The sequence below is a fragment of the Lepeophtheirus salmonis genome, chromosome 1, assembly GCF_016086655.4.
Source record: "Lepeophtheirus salmonis chromosome 1, UVic_Lsal_1.4, whole genome shotgun sequence".
NCBI lineage: Eukaryota > Metazoa > Arthropoda > Copepoda > Siphonostomatoida > Caligidae > Lepeophtheirus > Lepeophtheirus salmonis.
Window position 1 is genome coordinate 32,795,906 of NC_052131.2, and position 11,615 is coordinate 32,807,520.

Consider the following 11,615-nt stretch of genomic DNA (forward strand, 5'->3'; position numbering starts at 1 on the left):
CCAAATTATCCCATGTGGGGTAATTTGCCCCTGTTCCCTGACCACTGCTCTAGAAAGAAAAAATACCCAAATTCAGTTGTTAGTTAGCGCATTCTTCCGAACTATGGAACTATTTTCGAATAACTATCGGGAATTGTTCACGGCTTAGCATGAGCAGCGATCTCGAGAACTGAAAACTGATTTGGAGAAAAAAAACAGAAAAATATTTGTATGATAGCGATGTAACACTGTGTTAGCCCAAGGTGACTATATATAAGGTGTGTTGATGAGAAACTTGGAACGCAGTCTGGTTGACGTTAGCTGACAACTTTTTTGATCACATCACAAAAGAACCAAGTTGAGTGTTAACCACTACTGGTAAGTTTTATAGATAAATACTAGAAGCCGAAGAAGAATAAAAAAGTTGTGAGCTGTGTGTTTATATATTTAATTCATAATGATTTGGATGGATCTTTAATACCATCGATTCGAATCTATTCTTCTGTTTCCACCCATCCTTTCCGTTCCTAGGAATTCATATTTTATCCATTTGTATATCCAATACGTCTTCTGATGCTCTCTTCAACTTCATGTTAAAGGGATCTTGCCTCTAACTCTTTGTGCCTCACTCGGTGGATACCATCTCCTTTAATGAAAGTATCCTGAATTGTGCAAATGCACTTCACATCACGGTCTATGATAGTGACTATTGACCTCGTGAAGCAGTGCCTCAATGCTCAAGAATACATCAATTCCTTCAGATATTTTACGAAATCACCGTATACTTCTACATATAAGAACTATGGAGTTCCATAAAACGACAGAATAATTCACTGAAAGATCTAGTGAGGAAAGGGAGCCTTCTCATCCTCCATCCACTGCTCCTCAATTAAAGTTTTTGAGTCCTTTTCTCCTTAACCCCTACTCTGCTTTGTCTCAAAGTCTAAGAAAACTATTTCTTTGATAAGTGTCCTTGATGCATATAAAGCAAAAATATATGGTGTATATGGATAATCATATAACATAGAGACTTTAAGCCTCATCCCTGATTAGTGATTTCTTTATTACTTGTGAGTCCCTTTTGTGATTTGGAAACAAGGTCAAGGTCATTCTAGACTTTAAAGATAATGTGCTTCTCTTTTCTCCATAATTTATTCTATTCCGCTATTGCATACAAATAGTTATTGCAAACTATTAAGTGATTTTGTGTTAAAAAATATAAGTCACTTCTTACCTTCTGTAGATTTTATTGGAATAGTTGAAGGTTCTTGCAATTTCCAAAGTTATTGACTAGGGAATCACAAGGCAAAATTGTCTTATTCAAGCCACCATATTCGGTTATTTTAGCAAGATAATTACATTGAACTCTATATTTATGATAAATGCCAAATTAAGATCTTATTGTTAGTTTGATGTTTTTCAAATGAACATTTCATATTTAGTGCATGGATTTAGGAACCAGGGGTGTAATTAAAAATCCAGTATATCTACGTAAATTAACCAGACCCCATAGCATTGCATCCAGGTTTGAACCGCCCCATCCTAACTGAGTGTACCCCTTGCTTAGCTCCCTTTTGCCACTACCCATATAGACATTAATATCCATCTATATTACACCGTATTTTTGGAACAACTCTCGATTTTTCCACCATTATAAATACATTTTCTCCTTATATTTCAGTGATTGAAATAATATTTATTGGTTAAATTCAAATTATCTGTTTTAAAGCTAGCTATGGATATAGTAAATAATTGTTTGTTTAGTAGACTCTTGATCTCTGTGCCATCTTGAAGATTTTGATGTTTTCTTAGTTTTCTCATGTCCTATTTCTTTGTATTAGTTATTGATGAATCTTTTGGAATATTAGTCTACGATTTTTTGCTGTTTTATATTGATCTTTTTGAGGAAAGATTGAATTAGGATTTTTTTTCCATTTTGTCAAATAAATCTTCTAAAAAAAAGTCATCTAAAAATACTTTGTTTTCTTTAAAAAAAAAGGTCGTAAGGAATATAAAGAATAATAAATGCTTTGTTAAATAAAATATTATTCAAATCATTGAAAAAAAAAAAAATGTCCCTGCATTTTGTCTTTCCTCCCCGCACGAATTTATTTTCGTAAAAACGATTCGATATTAATTTCAAATTTAAGAAAAAAAAAAGGACAGTAGATTCTTATAATTTTAGATATTTGTCCTCATTCACATTAAAATCCGTTCTGTTGACAATTGCTCTACTAGTACTAAAGTTGTATAAAATATGACCGAAACTCATTCGTGATTTTTCTAGTTGGTAATCTGAAGAGTGTTTATTTTTTATTTTCCAATATTATTCTTCAAGAGAGAACATCTAAGTATAAAGTAAAGACGGAGAGTAACAATCATGATTCGTGGGGGAGTAATAAGTCTATGTTTATTTCCTACCTCAGCCGGATGCTTGATGAAACTTCATGAGAGCTCAGCTGGTCTTCTCTCTAACATCTTTCAAATGGTTAGGATTATCATATCATTTTTTGTTTTCTTTCAGTGGCGGCGGTTGCTGTTGTTTACAGCTCATACAATCTTGCTATTTATAAGTAGTGTTCGGAACATTGACAGTTTTAATCGCACTACTTTTGCTAAGGGATCATGACTGAGCAAACTGCAAGGTGGTGCAAATGTACAAAGTTCTCTTAATAAACAATGTGCAAACTACTAATACAAAAAGTGGGATGGCGCCACTTTCTTCGGGAATGTAAAAAAAAATGCTAGTAAGTAAACACGCCCCATTAAACTCTGAACAATGTCTTTATACTATTAATAAAGAGTCCTAACTTTGAGTAATTGGGAAGAATACTAGAATACTACTAGTGCCAACATATTTATAATCAATTTTTCTTTTTTCATATTCTGAGGAAAGGTTGGGAGATATCAGAGGGTGGATAACAGGGTATTAAATATTTATTTTATTAGTTTTTTGTTAAATGTACATAGGTAATTACATACTATCTTCAAATCCCTCAATTATCCTTATTTTGTTATTGTTGCAGTCGCTGTAAGGATCTCTCCCTAAGATAAAAAGACAAATGATACTTTGAACATACTATTATTTGACAAGCCATTTTCTTTCCATCAATATAATTATTACAATGTAACATACATCTGACCGTCAATACAAAAGCAAGCTAAAACGATTTTTCTCATAATTAAAGTATGGATGACTTATTTTCTGAGAAAAATCTAGGTTTTATTAAATTAAAAAAAAAATAAGATAATAATATTTGAAATTGTATTTTTTTTTTAAAAAAAAAAAAAAAAAATTTAGTTTCTGAATTTTTCTTTCTTGGAAAAAAATTCCCAAAACCAAGTCCACCCCCAAAAAAATATAATCCTATGATGGAAACCCCTGTATTTTTTATTCTTCGACGATTCATTTTTAAAATTTTGATAATATTGAATGATTTTGAAATTTTTTTGAAAATTTAAGAAAATCCAAAACGGTGCTCCCTCACCAAAAAAAATATATATATATATACATATATACTGTATATACGGTAGAGCAGCAAAACGTGGACTGTTAATTAATGTTTATTTTCTCAATAATATGAAAAGGTTGAGTGATTATTCAAACAAACTATTCTAATCATTAAGTCATACCATCATCGTGAGCGAGGAACAAGCAAAAAGGCAAAGCATCTCAGATCTCTTATATGCTGGAGTTGATGTGATGAAGATTACAGATATTGTTAAGTATTTAATCAGCCAAGTTTTTAAGTTGGCCAAGATTTAAAAAAATAGAGAAGATCTCTCCAGGGTGTCAGGACGTAGAGGGCATAATTTAATGAGGGATACGAAGTTCTTGTTGAGTTTGGAGAAGAATATAAAGAAGGATCCCACTAAGTCCATGGATCGCCTCACCAACGACTTCTTTGTGGCTCCTAGGACCATCAGAGAGGCTATAAAGCACAACATCGGATTAGTTTCTTTCCCAAGAATCCCACGCCACCTTCTGTTAGAGGGTATGAAAGACAGGAGGCTCGAAAGGCTCAAAAAAATCCTCACATGGATCAAGGCAAATGGGTCAATTGTGAACATTTTCTCAGACAAAATATTTTCACAGCTGATCAATTCAACAACCGCCGGAACGGCCGCTGGCTTGCAGAAAAAAAAGAATACGGATTTACCACACCAAATATGCTGTCCAAACAATGGTCCTTGGCGTTGTGGCCTCTGATGAAAAGAAGTTGCCTCTGTTCTTTTTTAAAGACTTGACAGAAAATTGGCCAGGAAGCATACACAAGGTGCTTGGGTACACCATCTTTCCAAATCTGAAGACAACTGCTGGAATCGGCCATGCATTTTGATAGTTCAGCTACGATCAGCAACGAGAGAAAATAAATAAACACAAAACTGTATATAGGAAGGACATACATTTAGTGTGGAATTACTCCGCTGTCGATCCTCATTTCTACTCGGTGTCCTATAAGGACTTATAACTCCCGAAAAACCCTTCATTCTTACTCTCCCTTTTTCATAAGCACACACGCACACCACTAGATGTTCTGATCTTCAAAATTTAAAGAATGATGATAACAGGGTTGGAAAATAAAAAAACCTGTTCAGATTACCCTCTAGAAAAAACATCTCCCGCTTTTTAGACCATATTTTATACATTTCTGCCAACAACTAAGTGGTATATATATTTTTCAAAATGTTCAAGAGAGTTTTTCTCTTAACTCGCCATATTTTTATCTCGTTTCTTCCATACGGACTCAGTTTGTTGAGGGATATTTCTCGTGTACAAAAGATAAAAATATTTAGCATTTAATATTTTTTAAGAATCCTCATAAATTTGATTGCTTTTTCATTAGGTTTTTTTTTTTTTTTTTTTTTCGTGAAAGTCCTTTTGGATGATTTGTTTATTATTTAGTTTTTGGGACAACTAACTTTGTTACTCATTTGATATATATTTTTTAATGTTTACAATGAGTAGTGAATTCCTTATTTTCTTTTATTTAATGACACTTTGGTCATCTCGTAAAAACTTAATGAAAGGGACTTGCTTATATAATTTAGGGCCATCATATTGTGAAATGGTCAAAAACGAAGGCATAGTGTATCAAAAAACAGTTGTGGGGGCTTTGACTCGATTCTTGCGACTTGACTCGTACTTGATTCCATCTTTTAAAGACTTACAACTTGACTTTATCTCACAGTCCATGACTGGATACTTGAATTGGAATCGAAAGCTATTTAATACTGAACTAAAGAAAAGTCTTATCAACATTCCAATAAATTCCAAAAACCAAGCATCATCCAAAATATAAATCCTCAGAAGCCCTTGAGACCGTATAGCATACTAGTTATGGATTTAAAAAGAACCCAAAATAAGTTTGAGGGCTTTGAAATTAATCATTTTAGGAACCAAAAACGTATAAATTCTGATTAATTATTGGATTTCTTCATTTAAAAAAAGAGTTGATTTTCAACATATGCTATTTTACTAAATTATAATCTTTTTAATAATTGTTTCTTTAATTCGTCAGATGCTGTAGTATTGATTAAGTAACGTAAACATTCTAGTATTACAATTACTTCATCTGACCTAGGAATTGTAATTCAAGTATGCATGTTTCCTTCTCTAGAAGTAACCGTGAATCGAACCTACGTACATTCAGTATAAGAGAATATTTTCTCTCGAGTTCAATGAGTAACGTTGCTCCGGAACATTTTATAAATTTATATGTAAAAAGGCTGCAAAACAAGATGTTATACATATATATGGTTATTTGTTGTTGTTGTTGTTTTTTTTTGGGGGGGGAGGGGGCAATAGGAGTCTGTTAAAAAAAAAAAGTTCAAAAATTAAATTTCAAATTCCCCGCCTCTATGTAAGAGCCAATGATTCGATCCTTGTAGCATGTACATGCTAAAGTGAAATCATTCAAGTAACTGTAAAATGGAAATAAAATAATGAATAATGTGTATGATAGGGATCATGAGAAAATAAATTCAACTTCTTCAAGTGTCATTATATGATAATACTATATAATAAATCATCAATATTATCATCATAACTGTTAAAAATGTTATTTTATCTCCACGCGTTCACTCCATTGGGAAAGGATGATTAGGACTACTACTACTACTACAATCATTCAATGTTGCATCATTAAAAGAAAAGAAAACGAGAGGGGATGAGGGAGTACAATATACTGTTGTCATCCGGCCGCCCATATCTACTTACTACAAAGTTCCTAGGTAGTAGTAGTAGTACTTCATCATTACTCAGCAAAATGAGTCTCAAAAGAATTGGGAAGGATTGTGTTCTCTTTAGACTTAGTCTGTGAATGAAGACTCCCATGCTCAAAGGCGTCCGCAGGATTATATATATATCTTTTTTTTTTTTGGGGGGTTATTGGAATTTTTTTTCAAATTTTTTGGAAAATAAATTCCAAAAATTTATAGTGATTCACAAAAAAACTGTGGAAAAAAAGATCAATATTAAATTCTTTGGGGAAAAAAATTCAAACATTCATAGTTACTCCTAGAAAATAAATATTTTTTTGAATTTTTTTTTCCAAAAATTTAGTTTTTCGGATAAAATTTTAGAAAAAAAATTTCGAAAAAAATAAATATAAATAAAATAAATCATTCTAAAATTATATTTTAAAAATCTATAACTATTCACAAAAAAAAATTAAAATTTTTTTGATCTACTGCATTATTGGCCCAAATGAGCTTTTTTTATAAGAAAATAAATCTTTAAAAAAATTATGCCTATTTTCACGTCAAATTTTTTCATCCTGATCAAAAAAAAAAAAAAATTATAGTTAAAAGCAAAAATTGCTTAAATGGAGGGGGGCTCCAGACAACCTCCTGCACACGCTCCTGATGCTATCTAGGGAATCAAGGGTAGGAATTTTGGGATTAAACAGGTAGGGCATTCCTACTTTATAAAATATATATACCATTATATTGCTTCTCATACAACTCTTAAGAAACGTATAATCTCAACCCAATCTCAACTACGGTGACCATCTTATAATAAAAGAACACTTGCCTTAGAAGAAAATATTTAAAACTTTGTATTCGTTTTGTTTTTAATAAATATTTTGGATTTTTGTCCTTCTCTAATTCAAAATTTATTTATTTTGAATGTCGATTTCTTACATAGGCAATTTACTCTATTTAAAACCGGGGAAAATGAGGAATATATAAAAAAAACTTACCGGATGCTCCGGGAAAGATGTCAAAGGAGGACAAACCTAGAGAATAGAGAACAGTTAGTAACCCTAATCAACAACTTCTACATACACGGATCCCTTTCGGGATTTATATCACTTATCATATTGTTATTGGTTTAAATAACAACTGATTCTTCACCTTAATGTTTTTAGCAAAATATCGTCTACTAAATAATATGTTTTTTTAAATTTATAAACTCTCAATGTTCTATGACTCTTGCTCCTCTAAGATAGGTAGTGTTGTGTCCATCCCTATTTAGGACTGAGGACTGCAGTCCCTTCCAGGTAAGTCTCGGCCCAGTCCAGTCCAGTCCTAAAACTGATAAAAGTTCGCTCCTTGATGACGTACCTCAACTTTATTTCTTCTTTGTTTAATTAGCTGTAGTATAGACATTCTTAACACAGGGGGTGGGCTGGAAGGGCTGAAGTCCTCCCCAAATTAAATATTTTTTTCTTTTTACTAGAAAATTTAATATTTGATTTTTTTTTCAAAAAATTTAATATTTCAAATTAAATTTTTGATATTTTTTCCCAAAAAATTTAATTTTTTCTGTATAGCTGGTGATTTTTGAATTTTTTGTCCCCTAAGATTTTATATTTAATTTTTTTTATGAATAGCTGTGTACTTAAAAAAAAAAATTCAAAATTAAAAAAAAAAATTTTATGCAAAATTTTTAATTTTTGGCTTTTTTAACCAAGCTTCCCAAAAAAAATTAATACAACCGACGCCCCTGATGGTTGTCTCTGAACAACGTTGATTAATTGAACACGAATTAGCACCTTGAATTAAGCTTTGAAATTTATCCTTAATATTACTAAATGAAGAATGGTTCATTAATTTTGGTAATAATAGACTTAACTTCTAGGAGGAGGAAAGGTTGAGCGAGTAATTAATATGGGATTGCATCGTGTATTATTATAAACTGCAAATAACCTCAATTTCAAAAGCTAAAAAAGTGGATTATTTGTTTATTGAAGAGATGCTTTAGTAGTCCAATAAGATGTACAACGTACGTATTATATTAATATGTACCGATAATGTTCAGAATCATTACATAATTTATTGTAATATATTACTGTTTTTTTAAATAAGTATTAATATACCAAAAAATTGTCACTCAATGATGAAAAATGCTACATATAGTCCTTGTTTGGGTGTAATCATTTATACCAATCAAACCCATCATTTTTGGTTAGAAAATGAGAATTTAAAAAAAACATAACGCAACTGACGGGATTCTTGCTGATGTTGATCGAAAAATGAATTATTTTCTTCATGCAACGCCTCTAAAATTCGATTTTTAACTTTTTTTAAAACATCATGGTTTTATCTCTTTTTTGATGAGGCAATAGGCTGTTTGCAACACTGGAACCGTAACTAAAACATTCGCATTTTTTTCAATTTAATCACACAGTTATTATTATACACTTGCAATTTCATCCATGAAGTTTTTGCTGGAAAAATTGTCGAACCAATACATACATTTTATCATGGATAAATTAGGATAACTATGATAAATTTTAATTTGACAAAAAGAGTACATAATTTGAATCATTTGTTAACATATCCGTACACTTATTTTCCCTTGTCTCGAGTAATGTATGCTGTACTGTTTCTACATATATAAATGGTTTCCACGTCTAATGACTTGTAACAAACGAGTTAGGGTTTAACAAAGGTAGGATTGCTATACTCAGCATAAACTCCCTTCGAAATAAAGTATTCAGCAAATATCCATTTAGTTACCTATGTGTTTCTGTTTTATTTGTTGTGATTATTCATGTAGTTTCATATTGTGTTATTTTTAATTAAAAAAAAGTTAGAATGAACATTGGGCATAAATGCTTATATTCATTCCTTTCTATTATTGTTGAACTTGCAGCCATAGCCAACGGCGAGGAAGACTGCGGAATCGGGAGCCCATCATCATCTTCCCCTCCTCTCAAGTCAAAAATCTGTAGGACAATTGATTTCCAGAATTTTAAAAATGAGCCTTCTATTTTATATGGAGAATCCAAGGGACGATTTGGTAATCAACTTTTAGGTTACGCACTTTTCTATCAGTTCAAGGTCTCCTTTGGATTCAACAGGTAAAATAATTGAAAAAAAATAAATCAATTTGAGGTAGGGATAATAATTATACCTACATAGGATATTTATATACTTGAACTATTATGTCTTAATCATTCATTTTATGTCAGTTACATCACTCAAAACTGCCGAGAGACTCTAGATCTATACTTTACTCCGGAATTCAATCAACTCCCTGTTTTAGAAGAAGAAATTTGTAACTGGAAAGATATTCCATGGGAGTCTTACACGGGTCACTTTCAGGATTTCTACAATGATCCAAGCTATCGCAAGGGGCGCTTTATTCTCCTTTGGCCACAAACAGATAAAACCCCTTGGGGTTATCGGTATAAATTTATAATACTCGCTAAATATACTTGCTTATATAACTTTTAAATGTACCTATATCTCTTTTAGACCTGAAGATCATCACTGTAAAGAGCAGGATATTTTCAATAAAGCCATGTCCAAGAATTTCAAGAATAGTAATCGACTCTTCCCAAAGCATATATCAGATTCTGTGGATGCAGCCCTAAATGCCATAGCAGATAGCTATCCTCCTGGTAATCTTCCTCTCGAATTCATCAGCATACATAATCGTCGCACTGATCATCATGAATTCATGAAAGTGAACTTTGATATAGATCCTCTTCCCCTAAGTTATTTCAAAGATGCTATGGAATATTTTCGTGAGGATTTGGAAGGGGAGGCTCGTCCGGTATTTATATATGTGTCCGATGACATGGATTGGGGACGAGAGCGATTAGGGAATGAAAAAGACATTCATTTCGTAGGCAAGGGAACAAAGGATGGAGTGAATGTTCATTTAGAGGATCAAGTCTATGACTTGGCACTCCTTATCAAGTGCAATAAAACAATTGTGACGAGAGGAACGTACTCACTCTGGGTCAGCATTCTTGTGGGTGGAGAGTATTATACTGAGTATGGACCCATTGCATTGGATGATTATTAAATTGAATCTATAATACGTTGTATTGTACATAATATGCGATGGTTTTTTTTTTTTTTTTGAGGTTTTTTGTAATTTTGAAAAATAAGGGGATCTCATAAAATAAAATAAAAATCCACCTCACGAGCGTATAAAATTAAAATTGAAATATTAACCTAGATTTTCGTGAACATATTAATATTATACAAGTCGAGGAAACCAAAAGAAGAATTAAACACAATAAGAAGAACGAACATATAATGTAATGCATTATGTAGAATCCATTTTATGAAGATTTTAAAGATAGGAGCATTGACCATGGACTTGAGAGAGGGAAAAAAAATCAATTTATTCATGCATACTTATGTACCTACATTGTACAAAACAACAAGTGGCATGAAAAACCTCGAGGGAATAGTATTTATTATTTTATTTCTTGATAATTGCTCGTGGTTTTTGGAAACATAAAAACTATAAACAAATTAATTTATCAAGGACAATAACAGATTGAGACATTATTAGTTATTACTACATACCTCTGGTAGCCTTCAAAAAACAATGCACAAATCTTTTGTGGATTACACTAACTCCTAATACTCCTCCTAAAGTTTAACAGAGTAGGGAAGTTCGCAGGATTATATATATTTATTTTTTGGTTTTCGGATTTTTTTTTTAAATCCAAAATTTTAATTTTATTAATAAAAATCTGAAACATTACATTTTATTGGAAAAAAAATGTCAAAAATCCACAACTATTAACAAAATCAAATTTTTTGAAAAAAATTTACAAAGTTTTACAAAAAGAATTCATTTTTTTTCCAAAAAGTTTCAAAAATCCTCAGCTATTTGAAAAAAAAATTCATGAAGTAATTTTTTTGGAAAAAAAAATTCAAACATCTACAGGCATTTCAAAAAATTCAAAAGTCCACAGTTTTACACAAAAAACTTAAAAGTTAAATTTTTGGTAAAAAATTTCAAATTCCACACCTATTAACAAAAAAATTTAAAATTTACCGGTATTCAATAAAAAATTTTGCAAAAAAAAAATCAAAAAGCCATAGCTTCACAAAAACAATTAAATTTTTTGAAAAAAATTTCAAATATAAAATTTTTTGAGAACAAATTTCAGATATTAAATTTTTCTAGTAAGAAGCAAGAATTCCTCAATTTCCCCCTACGGACGCCCTTGCAGAGAGTAGTCATTCTGAATTATGAGAGATCTTAGAGAAGGAAGTCTCTTCACGACGTGGTGGGTCTAGAGCTTTAAAACAAAGTGGCAAAACGTGCCTGGTATTTTAAATAAATTTCTGGACGTACATATATGTTTTTCCCACACAAGATGTCGCTCTACCACAGAAACCACACTTTTTCATTGTTTGTTATTTTTTTTAATACT

General features: G+C 31.4%; 1 protein-coding gene across 1 annotated transcript; it reads left to right on the plus strand.

Annotated features, from left to right (window-relative positions):
- Positions 1-8,930: 8,930 nt before the first annotated feature.
- On the plus strand, positions 8,931-10,781 carry LOC121124525 (galactoside 2-alpha-L-fucosyltransferase Sec1). Its single transcript, XM_040719689.2, has 3 exons — positions 8,931-9,290; positions 9,402-9,617; positions 9,688-10,781. Exons 1-3 carry the CDS (start codon positions 9,025-9,027, stop codon positions 10,241-10,243), a joined length of 1,038 nt encoding a protein of 345 aa, XP_040575623.1. The 5' UTR covers positions 8,931-9,024; the 3' UTR covers positions 10,244-10,781.
- Positions 10,782-11,615: the final 834 nt, after the last annotated feature.

Bases quoted from the DNA above. Each gene is read 5' to 3' on its own strand.
- LOC121124525 (XM_040719689.2), top strand. From the start codon at position 9,025: ATGAACATTGGGCATAAATGCTTATATTCATTCCTTTCTATTATTGTT. The intron at 9,291-9,401 runs GTAAAATAATTG...ATTTTATGTCAG, and splicing joins GTCTCCTTTGGATTCAACAG to TTACATCACTCAAAACTGCC. The intron at 9,618-9,687 runs GTATAAATTTAT...TATCTCTTTTAG, and splicing joins AAAACCCCTTGGGGTTATCG to ACCTGAAGATCATCACTGTA.